Source organism: Rutilus rutilus (assembly GCF_951802725.1).
Source record: "Rutilus rutilus genome assembly, chromosome: 23".
NCBI lineage: Eukaryota > Metazoa > Chordata > Actinopteri > Cypriniformes > Leuciscidae > Rutilus > Rutilus rutilus.
Window position 1 is genome coordinate 20,726,172 of NC_140233.1, and position 23,470 is coordinate 20,749,641.

Consider the following 23,470-nt stretch of genomic DNA (forward strand, 5'->3'; position numbering starts at 1 on the left):
CTCCACCTTTAGACATTAGGTGAGCTCATCCCAAGATGTGCTGTTGTTCACAATGGATCTGCTCATGTAATGGCAGTCTTTTCTAGCCGGCTCGCAGTTACCATGACACACTCCCAATAGCACATTGTCTCCCCCTACTGTTCATCCAGGGCATTCCATGTCATCAGTCCAGCATTCATATAACAATCGTACACAAAATCATAAACACAATAAAATAATTTTATACATGGAAAAAAATATCCCTGTGACTTTACATACAGGGTGTACACAACTTCTGTTTCATGCCGACTTCAAGTCTTCCTTTAATGAGGCCGAGAGCAGTGGGAACGGAGCGAGGCCGGTGGCACAATTGCTAATAAGCATCACCTGCTCCACCAGTCTCGATGAGATGAGAGAGGACCAAGCCTGGACTTTACAATGTGTTTGGTTTATGTTTGCGCAGCAGTCGTTCGCGAGGGACTGCCACTTTACTTTTGTAAAGGGACACGCTATCAGAGAGCCCTTTCTTCCCAATTAGACATTGGTATAATTAAAATGAATAATGGTTGTTAATAGTCTCTTATTAGCTGGTTTAGCTGAGCCATTCATAGAACAAACAAAACAAACCCTGGCAATTAATAAAAGAACATATAGACACTTGATACTCTTATTAGATGATTAGATAATTGCATTTGAAAGATTTTACTTTGAATAAAAAATTTGCAATTGATTTGTAAAAGGTGTTTTTATGCGTGTTTGGCCCAGGATTTTGTTGCATTTACACTGTTCTGACCACTAGGGGTCACCATGGAGACGGGTGGCGGATTGTTTCGAAGCCTCGACACAATATGGCACATTTGTTTCAACTGTTTCAGTGATCCATGAAGCCTCGATTGCTCACCACTACTTAGTATGTCATAATTTGGAAGATCCAAAAACATAAAACAAAGTATAAACAAAACTTGACTATGAACAGACCTAGCACATGGAAACATGGAACCACATTCATACTGCAATACATAAAAAAGGAACAATGGAAACATGAGGGCTATATACACAAATACTACTGACTTACAAGGAACACAGTAGCCTACAATCAAACAATTAACCAATGAGAAAACAGATCAAGAACCAATGAGAATATAACCCATGAACCAAGGGAAGCGCATGACAAGATCATATGACGGGATAATGGAATCACATGACAAACCAGGAAACAAAGAAGCCATAAGACATGAACCATGAACATGAAATAACATAGATATCATATAAAGGCTAGATGTCTCGTGCGCGCTGCTGGCCAATGGAGGTCGACGTCCGCAAACGGCGGCCATCTTACCACAGGGTGCCCGCTCACTCGTAACATGGTGCATGTACTTTTAAATAACCATAACTTGCTCATTTTTCTACCGATTTTCAAACGGTTTGGTTTGTTATAAACGTCAGAGATGTAGTTATGACACTGCATACATATGAATAATTATAGCAATGGACTTCCATATTAAAGAATTATAGCCACGTTAATAACGTTTGTAAGAAACCAAACCGTTTGTAAATCCGTCAAGATTTCAGCGAGATAAGAGGATTTGTGTGCGTGCTGATCACTCACCTTAATTCACAGAGCCCTGTGGTAAGATGGCCGCCGGTGATGCCGGAAGTGACTCCGCCTTAAGACATCTAGCCTTTATATGATATCTATGTGAAATAAAACCAAAACTAGACATGACACTATGTCATAATTATGTATTATTATTTTTAGTAATTTAAAAAAAATACATTTCTTAAGATTTACCAAGCATGATTTCATGGGAATAGGCTTATCACAACATATTCTTCTTCCGTGATTCATTGGGCTGTACGGTCGTTTTGGTTGATGTTGTTCAAAGGAACTCTTACATGTCATGACTCCTGCATGATTATTGCAGCTTTGATATGTCCTATTGCTCTGCATGTTTCTATAAATGTCTACAGCGCCTCTGTGCGCGGAATTATTAATTTCATTGGCTCTTTAGACGAGCTGACATGATGAAAGCAATGGAAGTAGGCCTACAATAGCCCATTGGTGCTTTAAGGCGCTTGTTCCTGCACTACCAATAATGGCCTGCTGGTTGCAGCAGATAGCAATTGTGCCTTTAAGCAGTTTTTCACAAAAAAATGATGATTGCAAACCGTACAGAGATGACATTAATGATATACAACGTTGTATACAATACACAAAATATATAAACAATATGTTCAATGTCATCTGAACAATGATTTGCTAAAAAAATAACAAAGGAAAAATAGGAGAAGATAGGGGGGAAAAGACCATGAGGGTATAAGATATTATTTTATACATCAGTTAGAGTGTACTTTTTGCACAAACCTACTGTATACAGTGACATATAGTGGATATCTCGTTAATGTTAATAACCGTTTTTACGTGTTTAATTAGGGTTGGAGCTAAACTCTGCAGGACAGTGGCATTTCAGGGCCGATGTTGCCCATCCCTTATATAGCCTAACCGATAATTTAAGTCTTTGCTGTTGATTTCCTTTTCCTTATTTAGTGTGCTACCTTTTTTCTTCACCCTTCATGTGTGTATGTAATATGCTAATCCTCTTTAAATATCTATATTCTTTTTATATTTCTGTAGCTCTTATTGCAGAACGGTATTTTAAAACAGACCACAGGATCGACAGCTATTCCATAGAGTAGTCATTTAGTAAAAAGCACATCATTTAGTATAAATGTAGACTAACGTACGCTTATTATAAGAAAATGCAGTTATTTCCCTATGCTTTACAAACACAATGTTTTAGAAATACATAATAGGCCTACATTTTTTAAAACATGTTGTTGTTTGCAAAGCAACAAATATGCATTAACAAAACGCTTTTTTTGTTTAATATGATTTCTGATATGTTCTATTATGCTTTGTTTTGAGCCATAAAGAGGCGGAATGCTGTGCTGTGATGACGACATCCTCTGCTGACGTCCTGATTGGCTGGTTTTCATCTTCAGCACCTGTCGAATTTGCCATAATAGCTTACGCGTGGCGAATGATCAGCGGATCACTTTCTTAGGAAGGCAGTAATTGTAGGTCCTTTTTGTCTAACCAAGAAACAAATATGTATTCACCAAGGTGATTATTAGAAATGATAGGCCTATTATAATTGTATCCTCTTGGTTTATCGTGAAATGCCGCTGCACGCTGTAAAACCAGCTGCATGTCGGTTACAGTATTCTTCTATTGTGTGATTGATTGACCAGTCGCTTATTTTGTTCTGTTGCATCATTGATTGTGATTGATTGTTTACGTCGCGCGTGTGTACGTGACGAGTGACGACTGGATGAACTGGGATTCATCGACCAACTTTCAAATCGATGTTTGGGAATGTGAAACTGTCAGATTCTGGCTCTTTTCAGCACCTTGGTTAGTTCCTCTGGGGAAAAACTCGGACCATATGGCAAAGAAACGGACACATTTCAGATATTTTTTTTATTCTTAACATATTCCCGCGTGAGTTAGGCGCTTCTATTTGACGGTGAGGTTTCTGGACTGGATTGAAAATCATCATATGAGGTCGCAGTTTTGGGAACAAGTGGAATTTCAGGATGATGATCACGCGCTACAGACCGGTATGCAAATTTCTTTTTTGATTAATAGGAAAAGTGGTTTTAATTAGAAATGTTTATGATAGTAGAGTTTTACCTACATGATGTAAATTGCCTTTAAACACGAAGTGATGTATTGAATTGTGTAGCCTATATTGATACAGTTTTACGACTATTTTCCAGTGAGGGAGTTGTTAGGAGCTTTTCACCATGGTCACGCAGCTATATTAAGGAAAGATGCTGTAACTTTTTATGAAACATATTCCACATATGAACCTGATTCGCTTTAGACAAAATTTTTATATCTTTACAATTTTAACACGGTTTTGCTTGTGACAAGATGCAATAGAATTCATTGTCCGTTAGTAGCCTACACGGAAATGTTGTGCGCATGCGCAGTTGTTTTGGAATTGATCCTCTGTTTCAATGGGATGAAGCCCAAAATATAATAATCATAAAAAAATCGATATACTACAACCACCTCTCCACAGTAATCATTTCTCTTGGTGTGTTTGTGTCAGAGCTCTATAAAGAGATATAGTCTAGTGTTTTTATTTTATTTTATTTTTTTTATCATTTATTTATTTGCAAATGCACAAGGATGTCTCATCTGTAAAGTCAGTTAATGTGATTGGCCTTAATCTTTGATTTTCATGGTCCAGTATAATTTGGAGTCAAAATTAACTGTTTATATGCATTCTGATTAGATCTATTCAATTTAATTACATTTTTAATTAAAATCAGTATAAATTAAATGCAGGCATACTGTACTGTACAACAAATAGCCTATCTATCTGACCTAATAATATAATAATTAGCTATTTAAATTATAAATGAGAATGAAATTAGGGAAATTTGCCTAGTTTTCATGAAAGCGTCCTGAAAATAGGATTAATTTTCTGCAACATGTTTTATTAATATACTTATGACCCCAACTATTCAACTGTATGCTTTTTAAATATGGAGTATAACTATAACCTTTTATTTATCTTTTATATTATTTATATTTGAGGTGGAAAAGGAGAACATTTCTTGAGCATGTCCAGTGTTATACAGTTACATAGACTCTCTATAACCTGATCATAACTAAGAGCTTTAATCTAGATGATGAAAGGACACTTTAACTACAGTCCAAATAGAAATGAATGCATATTTAAAAGAAAGAAACCTTTAGGCCCACCTTTGATTTGACTTTGACTTTGATTTTTAATTTTCCTGCCATGTATTGCAGATTATAGGCTCATGCTACTCATTTAATCTTCAGAAAATGCTGCTTTTAAGGGAATTGCATTATGATTCAGTTGTGGTGCATTTTAACTGTTGCTCTGCTGCATCTGCTGGTCCGGCAGGAGAGTGAATTTGTATTTTGCCTTACTGAAATAACTCATGTATAACACACCACACCTGTCTGTACTTGATACATTTGAGTAATAGGTCCACGTTATCTTCTCACCACTGCGTCATAAGGTTATCACACTATGGCAATAGGTGGTGGTTTTAGTTCTGGACCGTAATTATGGTCACCGTTCATATACACTTTAGATCTAATATCAGCATGGGTCAGGTAGCTTGTCTATACACAGAAAGGGGTAATTCTTCAAACTGCACCATTGAATTGACACAAATTTTGACATAGCCTTTTTTATTCGCTTTCAAAAGCGAAAAGCCCTGTTAGAGACCTTTTGTGTTCCCTTTTGAAAATGACTTGTAAATCTCTCGTTATGCTATATTATAATCACCAAATATTGGATTCAATCTTTTTGCTAGCTTGTTTTCTTTCAATTAGGACAGGTTTTGTATTTCTTTTTGGAACTGATTGATCGTAGGCCTCATTGATCTGAACTCATGCACCTCAGTTTTTGAGTGAGAAAAGCATTATTTATGGATCATTTTGTGAATATTCAACAAAATATGAATGACATTTGCACTGTTTATTACACTAGTGTGCTTTAATGTTTAACCAGGAAGTTTGTTTTGTACAAAATGGAATAAAGTCACATGTGGTGTTCCCGGTCAAAAATGACCGACCTATAAAAAAATAGCTTATAAATCTCTCGTTTTTATCATTACGTTACATTACATCACAACATTATCACCAAATATTGGATTCAGTCTTTTCTGTCAACTTGTTTTCTTTCAATTAGGACAGGTTTGGTATTTATTGTTGAAGCTGATTGATCGTAAGCCTCATTGATCTGAGCCTCATTGACCTGAGGTTAAAGTTTATCTCTGAAAAAGAAAGCATGCAATACTCAAAATTGTGTGTGTGTGTGTGTGTGTGTGTGTGAATGTTTTAGTTGCTTGTGTGCATGTATCCACGCAAGCACAGGTATATTTGCAAGAAAATTTTTTTTTTTTTTTTTGCTTTCATTTTGCTTTGTATTTATTTAGTTTTGTTAGTTTTTTTCTTTCTGTTTTTGTTTTCCTTTGTATTTGTTTTGTTCGTCTTTTCTTTGTTTTTCTTTGTGTTCTGTTTTCATTTTGTTTTATGTTTTTCCTTTCCTTTCATTTTGTTTTGTATTATTTAGTTTTATTTGCTTTTCTGTTTTTTGTTCCATTTTGTATTTGGTTTGTTCGTCTTTTCTGTGTTTTTGTTTTAGTTTTTTCCTGTTTTTTGTTTGTTTCCGTTTTGTTTAGTGATTTATGGCATTAATGGCATTAAAAAACAAAAAAAGCATCTCAGTGTGTGCGCTGAACAAGTTGTTGAGTTGAATAAAACCTACATACAGATCTTAGATCTTTAAATTTCCTTTCCAAAAATTGCAAATATTATGTAATATAAATATAATTTACTGTTCTTAAATTGTTACTGTATATATTGACATTTTATCATCCACACTGCTTTCTAGATTTCAGCATCTGCCACAGAACAAACCATATCTGTAAACCTGAAAAATCTCTGTTTGTCCTCGTTACAAGGCCTTTCGTCCTTCAACCGTCTCATAGGTTCGCTATGGTTTTGGAATTTCTTGACAATCCGACCAAGCTGTGACTGTGAGTCAGTTCACCGCTCATATTGTTTGGCATCTCATAGCGTGAACCTCACTGTGACATGTGTGCCGGTTTTTCAATGCCGCCTGCTATGCAGTTCTCCCCCTCCCTCCCATCCTCCCTCTCCCCTCCGTCATGCTGTGTCTCTCGCTCCTTCTCTCTCTCCTCGTCATACTCTCATGCACACACTCCGCCATCCAGCTTTCCTCCCACAAGGTCAACTGTGAGCTTTTGATCACAGGAAGATCCGAGCACACGCGTGAGTCTGCGCACGCACTGAGAAGCTTTTTTGTTTTTTAATGCCATTAAGCCGCGGCAGTGTTTAAAAGCATGCATGTGGGTGGAATCCGATGCAGGCGCCCCCCTGTCGAAATGAAGCTGTTTGGATGTGCTCATCCCATGCCGGACCGGAGCCGTTGTTGCGCTCTACCTGTGCAGTGATTCACTTCAGGATTTCCTCCACCTACAGCAAGGATGTAACGGCTCCTCTGTGGACCGATTATGCTCTGAGAGGATCTCTTTTAGCTTTTAACCCTCTTCTTTGTCCTCTTTCTCCACCTGCCTCTGTCTTTCTTCTGCCGGATCACCTCAGAGACCCGATACCACCATGTCCTTGGCATTCTGCGGCAACGACAACAACTCAGCAGCTTACAATGTGGATGCCGGTGTCCTCAACAACGGCTGCTTCCTGGACGCCCTCACAGTGGTGCCGCACGTCTTCCTGCTCTTCATCACATTTCCTATCCTCTTCATCGGTGAGTGTCAGAGACAGGTGAGAACTAGTGCATGTTTGTGTCACAATACTGAAAGGCTGGAGTGACTAAATATACTTTAACTACATACTCTAACTTTAATATAGATGGATGGATGGATAGACAGACAGACAGACAGACAGACAGACAGGTTTCTATACAGTCAAACCAAAATTTATTCAGACAGAACTCCGCTTTGACCATCCTTCTGTTAGACGTCACAGATGAATTAGGTTGAATATCAGCTGTTAAATTTAAGTACACAATTAGATAATACCAATTTAGGTCAACCAATTACCATGCAATGCTTAATTTTGTTCAGTCTGTGGTCTAAAAAGGCAATTACAGAAAAAACACTTAAGCAAAACATGGTATTCATTTTACTGGTATCCACTGTATGACGAATTTCTGGGTATAATTTGTCACGGTTTACTTTATTTTGAAATCTTCACTTACATAATTGAACTATAGTGTCTTGCACCCACTAGTAAAAAAATATATCTGGTGTCTGAATAATTTAGGGTAGTGTTTTGTTTGTTGAAGGATCAGAGAAACAGACAGGAAATGATTAATGAACTCTTTGAAAATCATTTCTGAACATTGGGCTCATTCATTATGAGATAAACACTGCATAATTGATTTGCACTCAAGTAGTCATTCGCTAGAAAATGTGATTTGGCGAACCACATTGGGAGACCGGGATAGAGTTTGTCATCCTGGTGTGGGAAATAATTTTAGACAATCAAATGTGACCTTAGGGGTGGAATGTAAAGCCGAAGAGCGTCAGAGAGTCGAGTTACATGAAGGTCGCTGTTCGTTTTGCCATACCAGAAGAGTCAGAGCAACATTCAACAATCCCACTAATGTTAAAATGAGCTAACCTGACACCTACTCTCATACTTTGTATTATTATTTTTCCGAATGATTCTGAATCATTTCTGATTTTTGATAAGCTTTATTTTGCGTCCTGCCCCCTTGTGCCAAGTTTCCGGTGTTCTCAGAAGCGGTAGTCTTCATAGATGGGTAAACTTCAAGTGCGGTGAACGGGAGATGACAGCAAATATATATATTTTTTTTGTTCCCATTTGCTCTAATAGCAAAAGAAAAAAAATCCATGATAGCATTTCCAGAACTTTCCAAAAGAGGGAAATATGTCATAGTTTCCGTCACTCCCTCAGCTGTTGTATAGAAACAAGCAGCAGCGTTAATTTGGTTTTGTCATTTACTGTCAAGGTAATATAGCACAATGTATAGTGTTATAAACGTGTATGTTTTGTGTAAATTTGAATAACTGTGGAAACGTGTCATCAGTCTGTGAAAAGGGTTCATTGTTTGGTAAAACAAGTCGCCCTGCCCCCCCATTCACTCCAAGAGCTGATTGGCTAACACTTTTGTGCTACAAAAATTAACCATAGTTTTACTACAAAAAACCCCATAGTTTAACCGTGGTATTTGTAGTAAAAGTGTGGTTATACAAATAGTTATCAATCCGCCAAAAAAACATGATTACTACACTTTTACTGTAATAAAACCATGGATTGATTGATTGAAAAATTGATTGATTTTCACAACTTTAATCCCACTGATGGCTGCAATGTTGCAAAAGAAACAGTGTGTTTCCATAGTCCGATTCCAAAAGAAATCTCTAATGGTTTGTTTATTTTTAGTGAATCAAAAACTCTTATGAATCAGTTGGAGCAGTCTGTTTAAAATACTTTTTGAAATAATTAAATGTATTTCTGATTTGTTATCTGTTCTGTTGGAATTTCAACTGAATAAATACAATATAAGTTACCAAAGCAATTGTTAATGGAATTGTTAGTGAAGCAGAATCATTAAATTCCATACAATTTTATGCATGATATTTCAAAACAATTCAGCTTCCCCATATCCCTAATGTCCAGTTCTTCTGGATATCTAGGGTAAAATCAGTCCCAGTTATATTGCAACAAATCAGACAGATTGTTTTTGAGTCATGGAACAAGCTTTTCCCATTGCCACACGGTATATTTGCCCCATATAAAAAGTTTGCATAAAAGCACCGGCCAAATATGAATGTGATGTTCTTTAGTTGAGATGATGATGTATGGACAAACGATTTATTCCTCGAGGATAGTTTACATCACTTCCTGACATAGAGAAATATATTGCTGTAAGTCACAGATTTTTAATCATTAAATTGTAGGTTGGGGGAGTCAGAGCTCCAAGGTGCACATTCATCACAGCACTTGGCTGCACTTCCCCGGACACAACCTCCGCTGGATCCTCACCTTCATCCTGCTCTTCGTCGTCGTGTGTGAAATAGCAGAGGGCATCGTGTCCGACGGGTGAGATAACAGCTCATTAAGCCTGTCAAGAACATGCCCTGGACATAGGCTCAAATGACAGATTTTTATACGTCTACATTAATCCAGATACATTTGAAAACGGCATTTTCGTTTCAAAACACTCTCAGTCCAGTCGGTTTCCAAAAATGTCTCATTTACACTGAAACGTCAGAAAATCGAAATTCACATTTTAGTGCAATTGCGTAAAACCTCACGAAAGCTCACTGAGATGATACAGACGGAACAGACATCGTAAATTTCTCATTCTCGTTCTGGTAGGATCGTTTTATTTAGCAGAAATATCTCAGCATTCACTGATGCGTCCAGGTCTCACTCACCATTACATGTTTGGTCTAAAACGCAACTGATCTCATGTTTTGCCGATGGACAACAAGGATTGTGAGTCAGTTTTTTGTCATCTTTGCAGGACTGTGATATAAAGAGTGTACAAAGTAACATATATTTAGCAGCAGTGTGAAAGTGAATAGAACATAAGCACAATAGCGGAATAAACATACATATCTATCGGTTCAATATGCATCACATGACTAAACATGCGTCATCATTTTAATATATTTTAAACCTATTTTTTCCTGTGATGCAAAGCTGAATTTTCTGCATCGTTACTTCAGTCTTTAGTGTCTCATGATCCTTCAGAAATCATTCTAATATGCTGATTTGCTGCTCAAAAAATATGAAGAGTTCAGATGCAAAAGCCTCTTAGTGCCATCTGAAATTTTCTTCTAAAATGAGTATTTTTATCAAGCTCGTATATTTAAGTACAGTAATTTCAATTAATAGGTCATTTTCATTGCCATTAAAGTGAAATAAGTGAACATAAACATACAAGCTTGATAAAAATTATCATTCTAGAAGTAAATTTCAGATGGCACTTAGAGGCTTTTGCATCTGAAGTCTTCATATGTACTATTATTACCAGTGTTGAAAACCGTTGTGCTGCTTAAAACCATTACACCTTTTTTCAGGACTCTTTGAATAGAAAGTTCAAAAGAACAGCACATATTTGAAATAGAATGTAACATTATTAATGTCTTGCTGTCACGTTTGATCAATCTAATGTGTCCTTGCTGAATATAAGTATTGATTTCTATTAAAAAAAAAATGGCATTGATTATGTATAAAGGAAAATCTGGAGAATAAAGGATAAACCAAATCAACTTGACTAATGAAAATGTCACACCAAAAGATGTGTAAAATATTATTGTTTGATGCAAAAATATCTATAAATACAGTATGTATTATTTTTTTAATCTTTTTTTCATGTAATGTTACATGGACATGACATTACCCTATTCGTACATCTGTCTGTATCATATAGCCTATTTTTTCATGGAATTGGAAATGTTGATCTATATCTAATACTCTCTCTCTCTTTCTCAGGTTTAATCAGTCAGTCCACCTGCACCTCTATATGCCATCATGTTTGGCCTTCATGGCCGCCATCACGTCAATCATCTACTACCACAACATCGAGACATCCAACTTCCCCAAACTACTGATCAGTATGTGTCGACTTTATAGTGTGTTTTGCTTTTTAAGGATTGACTTTTCTTTTATTTGGATGTGGCATGTACATTTAAGAAGTATGTGTACTTTTGGAATATGTTTTGAATTGCAACAGCTCCTTTCACACAGATCCCATGTACAGACTTGGTGGGTTCAATGCTATTTTCCAACTAAAATTTCATTTCCAGAATAAAATGGTTTGTCACAATGACTTCAAATTATCTGAACGTCAAGAGATTGAAGTTTCAGCCCTACAATCCCATTCCTCGACTGTAATATTTTTGAGAATGGCAGGACCTCTTAAAAGACTCTAACCTTATCTATCATCCCGTCATTGAAAATCTGGAGTGTGAAGCTGTTTTAAAGTGCCCCCTATTATGCTTTTTTCGGATATTACCTTTCATGTAGTGTGTAATACAGCTTTTTGTAAAGGTCTGCAAAGTTTCAAAGATCAAAGGGTAGATACATGGATTTTTTGTCTCCCAAAAGAAAGAACCAATTCTTACTTCCTGCACAAACCTACATTGCTTTGTAACAAATTTGCATAATGCCGGCCTATGGTCTTCATTGGCTGCCAGCAAACTACTCTACATTGAACCTCAAACACTGTAGTTGTAGCTGAGCCCTGAAGAGTTTGGTTTGTGTTGCCGTTTTCTGTGCTGCGAAAGCAAATTTACTTCTGACCAATCAGAGCAGAGGAAGCTCTCAAAAAGGCGGGGTTTAGAGAGACGGAATCCTTTATCGAACAGTTTCAGACACTGTGAGAAAAGAGGTGATGCTGCACTGTATATTATGGATGCATGTAAACTTATTGTAGGAGATCTCCAAAACAAAATTAGGAACTGTTAAAATAGCATAAATTATAATAATAAAATTATTATAATAATAATTAGTTTTTGCTTTATTTTTCTTTCACAGCTTTGCTCATTTACTGGGTTCTGGCATTTGTCTCGAAAACGATCAAGTTTGCCAAGTACACGGAGCATGGGATCGGCCTGAGACAGCTGCGGTTCGGGATCACTGGGTTACTGAGCCTGCTATACGGTCTGCTGTTGGCCGTGGAGATCAATGTCATCATGACCAGGGTAATGAGTGTGTGTCTGTGATTTGTATTTGTCGCTGATTCTCCATTCTTATTCTTCAGCCTCTGGCTTTCGATTTCTTGCAATATACTCTTATTGCAGTCTCGGATGATACAAAAGTCTGCTTTGTCAGCCTGACAGACTGTAGGGAATTTGGGTAGCTCTGAATGCAATCCGATCTTTAATCTGGGTTTTAAAGTTGTGTCTGTCCGAATACAGACTACACTCCCTCTGGTCTTTCCAACTTTACTTATTTCTGTGGAACATAAAAGGTGATATTTGGTAGAATATTCAAGCTGCATAAATGTTGGCTTTATTATAAATTATAGGCTTAAATATTTCTTATATATTTCTAAAATGCATCTCATAATAACTGCAGTATGATAGTGCAGAGAGCTGTGTTATGGTTTTATGAAATGACATAATATGGATGACATATTTTTCCATGAGGATGTTTTTGTGAAATATCTTTGGATTTATCACATTGTTTGCAAAGCAAATGTTGCTTTATACTTCCATTGATTCTTCCATTTGTCCTGTTGTCGGCAGACGCAAGCGTGTGGAGGATGTCAGAAAGTGAATGGACATCTGCATACTGATTCCAGTGTAGACAGCGTCTGTGATTTATAATGGGTTCTATTTGCTTTTGACGCGACATGAAGTTAGTGTCTGGTGTAGCTATGGTGCGATGATGTAAAACTATTTGTTGATGTCTTGCTCTGGAGGCAGGCATATGTAAATGTATCCCACAATATCCAAACGAGCCATTTTTGGAGTTTGATTAAATAACTGCTTTGTTAAATAATGAGGATGTTTTAAGCTATGAAACTTGCAGGATGTATTCATGGTACAAGGCATTTTATATGTCAAAAGATCAAGGCAAATTTGGTTTGATTTCCCATGTCATGACCCCTTTCATTTCTGTTCTTTAATGTTGTGATTGGAAACATTGATTATGAACTGGCATTTTCTTTTGTGTACAATTTTGTCAGTTTTCTCACGTTTTTCTACAGCGTTATATGTGTTTCGCATACGCCCCTGAAGTGAAGCCCCCGGAGGATTTACAGGACCTGGGGGTTCGATTCCTGCAGCCGTTTGTAAACCTGCTGTCCAAAAGCACATACTGGTGGATGAACACCTTCATCACTTCAGCACACAGACGCCCCATCGACCTGAAGGTCATTGGCAGGCTTCCAATCGCTATGAGAGCTCTAACAAACTACCTGAGGCTCCGCGAGGCCTTTGAAACCCAGAAGGTACATTTTTATGAATCTGTCATATGTTTATTTTATTTTAGATTTTTACTATTACTATTTTCAGGCAAAATGTCTGTCTTTTTTTGTCACAATGCAAGGATAGGAGACTCTTGGACCAACAAAAGTTTTTGGTTCTTACACATTTTGTTCATCATAAAATCGGCAGAAGTAAAAAAAAAAAAAAAAAAAAAACCATGGTCACATGACTTAAGTGTCACAGTCATTAAGCTTCCGACAACTCTTTCGTTCTGTATAACATTTTCCCTTAAGTTTGGGTTATAATAGTTTGCAAAAGCTCGATTATAAAGACAACAAGGCTGTGAAAGCGAACTAGTGAGTAGATGAGTTTCCCTGTTCCCTGTGATGTTGTTTAATGTCCCAGACATTCTCTGTAGTTCCATCCCGGCTGATGAAAATCTGTTCTTTGCTAACATTATGAAAATCTTGGTTATGTGAACATTAAGGGAACATTCCATTTTATTATTTTGCAAACATTATGGGAAAGTAATGTTTTAAAGGAGTCATAATGTTGTGTTACCTTGGATACCCAATGCTCTATTATAGTCTTTCAGGCACTTCTAAAAAAGAAAAGTGGAAAAAAAATCAACACAGAGCCCCTCAGACCCTTATTTCTAAAGGCATTATTGTCTCGCGAGATCTGATGCGATGTTTTGGCTGTCGTGGACGGTCATTATAATAATGCAAATGAGGGGCGCGTTGATTGGTCGTAGAAAAAATACACCATTTCCAGATACATTCTTACAGAAGCCCCACTAACTGAAAGCTATTTTCAAACTGCATGTTTTGCATGAGTTTGGCTAATAATGTTTAGTGGTATATTGTTTTCATACTTGCATTTAAACAGTTTTAGCCACTGAGCATGGACTCCTGTACCGTCACTACTGTAGCTGCTAGTGTAAAACAAAGTGGAAAGATGTGGCTAGCATTCGTAGAGTCCATTCCCCGTGTTTACCTCGAAGGTAACGTTACATACAATAGCCGCATTAGCAGTTAGCTGCTATTTGTTAACCACAGTAGAGCAATAAAAACACAGTCTTACCTTTTCAATTTCTGGCAAGTCCCTGATGGTGGGGATGGCACCTTTTCCCAAACGGAGCTTCGAGGCCAAGTTCGCCTGATATTGCCCCAAATTTGTAAATGATTCCGGTGTAAAATGTTTAGCACACACACCTAACGATACGCCACTTGAAAGAGTTGTTGGGACAGCGTCATTAAAAATGAATTTCCTCCACTGTTCCCTGATAGTTTCGTCCGTTTTTGGTAGATAAAACACATTTGCATGTTGTTTGTGGCAGTCACCCACAGAGCATCTCAGGTGTGCACTCGGTTTCTCCATCTTTCTCGAGTCGACTAAACTGAATCTGAGGGGGAGAGGGGGAGAGGGGCGGGCTTCTCGCGGCATAGGTTTGCGGTGTCCATATTTGGTATATCCTCCCCCGTCTTGACGTCAAGAGGGGGAAGAAATCAAAATCTCGTTTTTTCGTGCGCGTGCACGTGGCCTATTTTACAAACCCTGAGGTAAACAAACGCTTCACTTTTAAATATCGGCTTCCCGGCCAGTGTACAATCATTATGCAATCATAACATACATTGATTATCGTGGAAAAGTGAAATTTCTACATTATGACTCCTTTAATCTCTCCAGTCCTGTTTTTGCACGGTAGACCTGGTTGGTTTAATTTTTGGTCTGGAATTTTTTCATGTACATTTTTCTGCTTTAGTCAACAAACATGCTCCTCTCAAAAGGTACAGGGTAAAGGGTCGGAATAATGCATGGTTTTCTCATCCTTTACCAAATATGCTTTATAAACGCAACCTGGCATGGGCAAAAGCTAGAAAAACCGATTTAAATTCAGACTGCATGCACGGTTGCTGTCAGAAAAGCTAAAGCTGAACATTTTCTTATACAAACATCTCACAATCTAAACAATTCATCAAAATTTTGAAAAAGTGTTTAATCATTAAATGAAAAATAATAAAGGTATACAACTTCCATCATGTATTAATAAGGGCTCTCATACAATCATTGATAAAGTAAAAATGCTTAATTGTTTCAATGAACACTTCATAGCTTCTGTTTTTTTGTTTGATTCAATAAATGCTGCTCATGTGAAACCTTCGATTGTTCAGTCAGAGAGCTTCGTGTCTAGTCAGTCATTCAACTTTTCACCAATTGTAATCTTTGAGGTGTGCAAAACCCTTAAAGGTATAGCGGAGGATTTTTTACTTCCGGGTGGATCACCTATACTATTGGAACTCCTAATTGTCAATCATTCTGGTGAATCAATCAAACTTATTCAAAAAGTGGAGAGTGCGGGTCTTATCTAAAATTCGGAAAGATCCTCCGCTATACCTTTAAATCTTTAGATGTTTCAAAATCGGCAGTTCCTGATAAATTGGAACCTTACTTTTTAAAGCTAGCAGCTGATTTTATTGCCCCACCTCTGACTCATATTTTTAACCTTTCTCTCGTCTTAAATTAAATTTCACTTTTGTTCTTCCCCTGTTTAAAGGTGGAGATCCCACACACCCAAATAATTACCGGCCCATTTCCAAGCTGTCAGTCTTGGCCAAAGTCCTCGAAACATTTGTCAACAATCAATTAAAGGACCCTGTCTGATTTTCAATCTGGTTTTAGAAAACAACATAGCACAACTACGGCAGCCTTAAAAGTACTAAATTATTTTATTGAATCTGTTGATAACATGAAACACTGTGCAGCCTTATTCATCGATCTATCAAAAGCATTTGATGCTGTTGATCATACCTTACTTATACGACGACTTGTCAGTATTGGATCATCTAAACATACTATTGGTTGGTTTAATAACTATCTCTCAAACAGAACTCAGTGTGTGCAGGCAAAGGGTTTTATCTCTGGTTCACTCAATGTAAATAAAGGTGTGCCACAGGGGCCAGTCCTAGGACCACTCCTATTTACTTATATATATAAATAAAATATATAAAATGATATATATATAAATAATATTGATTACAATGTTACAAAATTATTAATATTGATCAAAATGTTACAATGTTACAAAATTATTACGCTGATGATACAGTTATATATAGTTCAGCACCCACGCCCAATCTGGCTCTCTCTCAGTTACAGCTTGCATTTAATATTGTTCAGCGTAACTTATTTGAATTAAAACTAGTTTTAAATGTTGATAAACCAAAACTCATGTTATTTTCTAAATCAAAATCAATCCCTCATAATCTTCTGCCTATTACTACGTCCCAAGGTTCGGAGATTGAGTTTGTGTCTCAGTATAGGTATCTTGGGATTTTAATTGATGACGCTCTCTCCTTTGGCCCTCATGTTCAGCAACTGGTGAAAAGATTGAAAGTGAAATGTGGTTTTTATTTTAGAATCAAACCTGTTTTTCCTTTGAGGCAAAAAAGAGGCTTGTTGCAGCCACTTTTATGCCTGTACTGGACTATGATGGTGTTATATATATGCATGCATCGTCACAGTGTTTATCATGGTGCACTGAGGTTCATAACAAATCTTAAAACCCTCACTCATCATTGTGTGCTGTATACTCGGGCTGGATGGTCTGCTTTGTCCATCCGAAGACAAAAACACTTGCATGTTTTTATTTATAAATCTATCCTGGGTCTACTTCCTTCATATCTTTATACATACATCTGTAAAAAGTATGTTTGTAGCTATAGCCTACGGTCCCAGGAATTATTCTTGCTGTCTGTTCCAGTGGTAAGTACTGAATTGGGGAAAATGGCATTTAAATTTGCTGCTCCCTCTGCCTGGAATAATTTGTTAAGTGCGTTGAAACTTAGGGAGCTGGTTTCATTGGACATTTTCAAAGTAGTTTTAAATGATTTGGAGAATGAAATTGGAGGCTGTAGATGTTATAACTAGTTATGTATTGAAATTGAAATTTGATTGGATTATTGATGGATGTTATCTGTTAAACTCAAACGAGCTGTGTCTGTCAGTCTTGGCCAGGACGCTCTTGTAAAATGGATTCTTAATCTCAATGTGCTTCTTTTCCTGGTAAAATAAAAGTTATAATATAATAAAATGTTCTCTGAAAGTTCTAAAACAATAGTAACATTTAAAAACTGATAGACGAACTTTCCATGAACTGTATAGATAATGTTTTTGTGCTAACGTTTTGGGATTATTAAAGACCAGATAACTTTGAAAAAACTTGAACAAATATGAAGAATCACATGCTGTGCGTAGGATCCATACTGCAGAAATAATGCTGAAGTACTACAGTATTTCATAAATAGTCATACTTCCTCTAATCGAAGACTCATAAATGAATGATTAAATTATTTCTCTCTCTCTCACACACACACACACACACACACACACACACACACACATTCGGTAGTCTATTCTCTGTGGATTTGGGGATTGCTGCTCTCTCTTTGATGATGATGAGTATGAAGTGAAAAGTCATGTACGTCACGAACCACAGCAAGACAGATGTGGAATACTACTTAAATGAGCGGACGTGTCTTCAAAACACTGAATGACGGAAGATGATCCTTTTGGGCTGTGAACATAGTGACATTTTGACCCTCAGCGGAGTGAAAGACCTCTGTATCTTTGTGCTCATGAGAATAAATAGCATGTGATGTGTGCAGTTACGCATTTGTGCGTTCAGCTCCAGGTAAACGGATATTGTGAGTTCGTAACGTGACAGTTCTCACGTGCGGCACGAGTGCGTTGTGACATCTGTCAAGTGTCATATGATGCACTCCATTAGTATAGGACATGATAAATGCTACATATGATTGATTCCATCCTCCAGTGCAATAGTTCACGGTTTGCATCAGATCTGGCTCCGTTCTGGTATGTAACGCCCACTTTTCACCATCCAATCAATTCCCAAAATGATAAAATCAATTCATGTCCTACATTTTTCAGAAATGCAATTGTATTGATGTTATAAACAGGGTTTCACATTGACTTAAGGAAATATCACACCTTGTATGCAGTAACTAAGCACAAAGATCATTTGTAATTTCTCAGTAGGTAATTATAATCCATAAGCAGCTGTTTAGTAAGAGGAAAAAAGCTTGACAGCTGCCTATCTAAACAGCATTTTAATTTGTAGTGCCTTTAAAGCAAAGATTGCTATTAAATGTAGGCAGCACCATAATAAATGCCTTCTGTGATACCTAATTTTGTCTAAACTGCAAATTTGCAAAACATATAATTTGCTGATAAAGCATGTGAGGCCCTTGTGAATTGCGACAAACTCACCTTTGTAAAAAAGAAGTGCGCTTGAATTGAATGTCAATGTACGTTTGTAGTGTTTATCAGATCTTAAAAGTATATTTAAAAAACTGTACTTGCAGGTAATAATATGTTAATGAAATAAAACTTAAATGTGTTTAAAGAGAGTAGACTTTCATGACTGTTTCTTTACACATTTAAGTATAATTTTGTTTTAAAATGAGTTGCTTACACTTATTTTGATGCGTTGACTAACATAACAAAGCACATATGAAGTATAACTAAAATATATTTTAGTTTATATTTGTAAATTCAGCAGTACACTTGAATAAAGAATATAAGACAATAGAAGTAATTAAGAAATTACAAATAAAGATGCACCGGGTCAAAAAAAAAGCACTCTTAAAAGCTAATTGCATTATTGTCAACTATAATATATTTTCATTTAAATGCAATTAGCATGCAGTTAAGTGTCTGAAAACATTGCATTCAGTTTGCACTTAACTGTTCTTTTAAAGTAATTATAGTCGAGAGATATGTCTATAAATATACTTGTATTTCATTCAATAAAAAAAAAAAATTATATCATTGTTTAATTTAATAAAAGAATTGGTCAGTTTTACCCAGTATTTGTGTGTGATTTCTGTTTTATGCTTCAAGAAGCCCATAGTTAGCTTAGCAACATGCTAACTCACATCTTGGCATCCAGATCGACAAGAACAATGGCTGGAGTTGCTGTCTATGTAGAACATTGATTAGTCCTGTCTTAGAAGGTTCCCTGTTTTTCTGGACTTTTATGTTGTATTTCTAGTTTCCTCTTTCCTGTGATTTAGTTTTATAGTACTTTTGTTTCATTGATTGTATCCACAGGTGTGTTGTTACCTTTGTTTGCTTGTCTGTATACACTCACCTAAAGGATTTTTAGGAACACCTGTTCAATTTCTCATAAATGCAATTATCTAATCAACCAATCACATGGCAGTTGCTTCAGTGCATTTAGGGGTGTGGTCCTGGTCAAGACAATCTCCTGAACTCCAAACTTAATGTCAGAATGGGAAAGAAAGGTGATTTAAGCAATTTTGAGCGTGGCATGGTTGTTGGTGCCAGACGGGCCGGTCTGAGTATTTCACAATCTGCTCAATTACTGGGATTTTCACGCACAAACATTTCTAGGGTTTACAAAGAATGGTGTGAAAAGGGAAAAACATCCAGTATGCGGCAGTCCTGTGGGCGAAAATGCCTTGTTGATGCTAGAGGTCAGAGGAGAATGGGCCGACTGATTCAAGCTGATAAAAGAGCAACTTTGACTCAAATAACCACTCGTTACAACCGAGGTATGCAGCAAAGCATTTTTGAAGCCACAACACGCACAACCTTGAGGTGGATGGGCTACAACAGCAGAAGACCCCACCGGGTACCACTCATCTCCACTACAAATAGGGAAAAGAGGCTACAATTTGCACGAGCTCACCAAAATTGGACAGTTGAAGACTGGAAAAATGTTGCCTGGTCTGATGAGTCTCGATTTCTGTTGAGACATTCAGATAGTAGAGTCAGAATTTGGCGTAAACAGAATGAGAACATGGATCCATTATGCCTTGTTACCACTGTGCAGGCTGGTGGTGGTGGTATAATGGTGTGGGGGATGTTTTCTTGGCACACTTTAGGCCCCTTAGTGCCAATTGGGCATCGTTTAAATGCCACGGCCTACCTCAGCATTGTTTCTGACCATGTCCATCCCTTTATGACCACCATGTACCCATCCTCTGATGGCTACTTCCAGCAGGATAATGCACCATGTCACAAAGCTCGAATCATTTCAAATTGGTTTCTTGAACATGACAATGAGTTCACTGTACTAAAATGGCCCCCACAGTCACCAGATCTCAACCCAATAGAGCATCTTTGGGATGTGGTGGAACGGGAGCTTCGTGCCCTGGATGTGCATCCCACAAATCTCCATCAACTGCAAGATGCTATCCTATCAATATGGGCCAACATTTCTAAAGAATGCTTTCAGCACCTTGTTGAATCGTTGAATCGCCACGTAGAATTAAGGCAGTTCTGAAGGCGAAGGGGGGTCAAACGTACTCGGTTACTAACGTAACCTCGGTTCTCTCTAGAGAGAGGAACGAGTACTGCGTAGAATACGCTACGGGAAAATCCTTTTCCACGAGAATACTGAAGCCAAAAAAATTATCCTTTAATTTTGTATTAATGTAAAACGCGTTGCGGCAGCATACAGACATAGGCGAGGCAGCTCGCGCGCCTATTGGCTGGTCTGCTGGCAACTGCTTAAGCCTATCGAGCGAGACCTAGAGTGACGTCAGACCCAATGAGGGCGCTTCGCGCCCTCTGCGTCACGTCCCGCCGAGACGGGCGTGGCTTAGGTCTATAAATACCGCTCGCAGGCATTATTTCTCTGGTTTTTCATAGTCGAAGCAACCAGAGCGCGTGCAGGCACGGCAGGATACGCAGTACTCGTTCCTCTCTCTAGAGAGAACCGAGGTTACGTTAGTAACCGAGTACGTTCTCTTACGAGAGATACTCTCGTACTGCGTAGAATACGCTAGGGGAACCTACTGTAAAACGCCGTGCGTGCTGGGATCTGATACCATAGACTCAAGGGCGACAGCCCGGAGTTCATACAGTACATAATCACCCAGGGGACTCACAGGGAATCCTGGAAGAGAGGGGGGTTAGCCACTATCTTCCTTATAGCAGCATAGAGCAAGGATTGCAATACTCAATAGCTGCATAACTGACAGCGCCAGTTATGAGATTTTGGCCATACTAGACCGACAGTAGTCTGGCCTGTAGTGCGGGAACCTCTAGGTTGTAAAACCTTATAAATGTAGACGGAGAGGCCCAGCCTGCCGCCATACAAATATCTTGCAAGGCAATCCCACTTGACCATGCCCACGATGAAGCCATGCTTCTCGTGGAGTGCGCTTTGACACCCAGCGGGCACTGCATGCCCTTGGTTGTGTAAGCTAGCGCTATTGCGTCCACTACCCATCTGGATAGGGGCTGTTTCGAAGCGGCTAGTCCCTTAGAACGCCCGCTGAACGAAACAAAGAGCTGCTCCGTCTGTCTGAAAACAGACGAGCGAGACACATAAGCTCTTAACGCCCTGACTGGTCAAAGGGAGCTTTCGTCCATATTTCCTTCAGTGACCGGCAGGGCAGACAGGGAAATGACCTGTGCTCTGAACGGTGTATTGAGGGATTTAGGAACATAACCGTGCTTAGGTTTGAGTATAACTCTAGAGTCATTCGGCCCAAATTCCATGCACGTCGCGCTTACTGAGAGCACGTGTAAGTCCCCTATGCGCTTCACTGAAGCGAGAGCCAGAAGAAACGCCGTCTTGAAAGACAGGTGTTTAAGATCAATCTCCTGCAAGGGCTCAAATGGATGACCTTTCATGGCTTCCAGTACCGTAGAAAGGTCCCATATAGGGACTGTGGGAGGTCTGGGAGGATTCAGTCTCTTAGCTCCTCGAAGGAAGCGAATGACTAAATCGTTCCTTCCAATAGACTGGCCGAGCGTGGTCGAAGAGAACACTGCTATGGCCGCTACATAGACTTTGAGCGTGGAAGGGGACCTGCCCTTATCCAACAGCTCCTGTAGGAAGGAGAGAACCTCCGTCACACCGCAATGCAGGGGTGACACACCACGAGCTGTGCACCAGCTAGAGAACACTGACCATTTTGAGGCATAGAGACGTCGCGTAGACGGAGCTCTGGCCTGTGTGATAGTGTTTAACACTCCCTGTGGGAGGTCAGCGGGTACCCGTTGATGGCCCACACATGGAGGGACCACAGCTCTGGGTGAGGATGCCAAATCGAGCCGTTGGCTTGAGAGAGGAGATCCCTCCTCAGAGGCACTGGCCACGGGGCGGTGCTCGCTAACTGCATCACAATTGGGAACCAAGGTTGGCTCATCCAAAGTGGGGCTACAAGCAGCACTGAGCATCCTTCTTCCCTGACCCGTTCTACCACCTGAGTCAGGAGGGAGACGGGGGGAAAAGCGTAGAGAGGACGGCGAGGCCACTCGTGGGTCAGCGCGTCCTTGCTCTTCGAGAAAAATTCTGTGAGCGTTTTCTTGAGACGCGAACAGGTCTACTTCCGCTCTGCCGAATTTCTTCCACAGCAGCTGGACTGTCTGTGGGTGCAAAGACCATTCTCCTGTCGGAACCTGGTTCCTGGACAGTCTGTCTGGTCCTATATTTAGGAGCCCTGGCACGTGCGCTGCTCTCAGCGAGAGCAGGTTGCTGCGGGCCCATATCAGGAGGCTCCTGGTTAGCCTGTACAGAGTCAGGGACCTGAGGCCGCCCTGGCGATTTATGTAGGACACCACTGAGACGTTGTCTGAACGTATTAGCACGTGGTGTCCCTTTATGAGGGGACAAAAGCGCGTGAGCGCTTTGCTCACTGCCAACATTTCGAGGCAGTTGATATGTAAGAGCTTCTCCTGCTTTGACCATTGGCCAAAAAGCGGTCTGCCCTCGAGCAGCGCCCCCCATCCCGAGGTGGATGCGTCCGTGGACACCACCATCACTCTCGAGGAAGTCCCCAGGCTTACACCTGATTGGTACCAGTCTTTTGCCTCCCAAGGTTTCAAAGCTGCAATGCATGCTTGATTGACCTTGACGCGAAGCCGACCGGAGGCCCACGCTGTGCGTGGTACTCTCTTTCTGAGCCAGAACTGCAGTGGGCGC

General features: G+C 39.0%; 1 protein-coding gene across 2 annotated transcripts in view; it reads left to right on the forward strand.

The window, feature by feature from the left end:
* The first annotated feature begins 3,029 nt into the window (after positions 1–3,029).
* abcc8 (ATP-binding cassette, sub-family C (CFTR/MRP), member 8) overlaps positions 3,030–23,470 on the forward strand; it is a 96,829-nt gene continuing 76,388 nt past the window's right edge. Inside the window, exons 1-6 of one of the 2 annotated variants that reach the window (XM_084397748.1) lie at positions 3,030–3,600; positions 7,160–7,322; positions 9,505–9,646; positions 11,048–11,169; positions 12,092–12,258; positions 13,269–13,511. In XM_084397748.1, the coding sequence (XP_084253874.1) occupies positions 3,577–3,600; positions 7,160–7,322; positions 9,505–9,646; positions 11,048–11,169; positions 12,092–12,258; positions 13,269–13,511 (861 nt within the window). In that variant the 5' untranslated portion in view covers positions 3,030–3,576. Of the gene's footprint in view, positions 3,601–6,836; positions 7,044–7,159; positions 7,323–9,504; positions 9,647–11,047; positions 11,170–12,091; positions 12,259–13,268; positions 13,512–23,470 lie in introns of those variants that run through there. The other variant, XM_084397747.1, reaches the window with a different exon arrangement.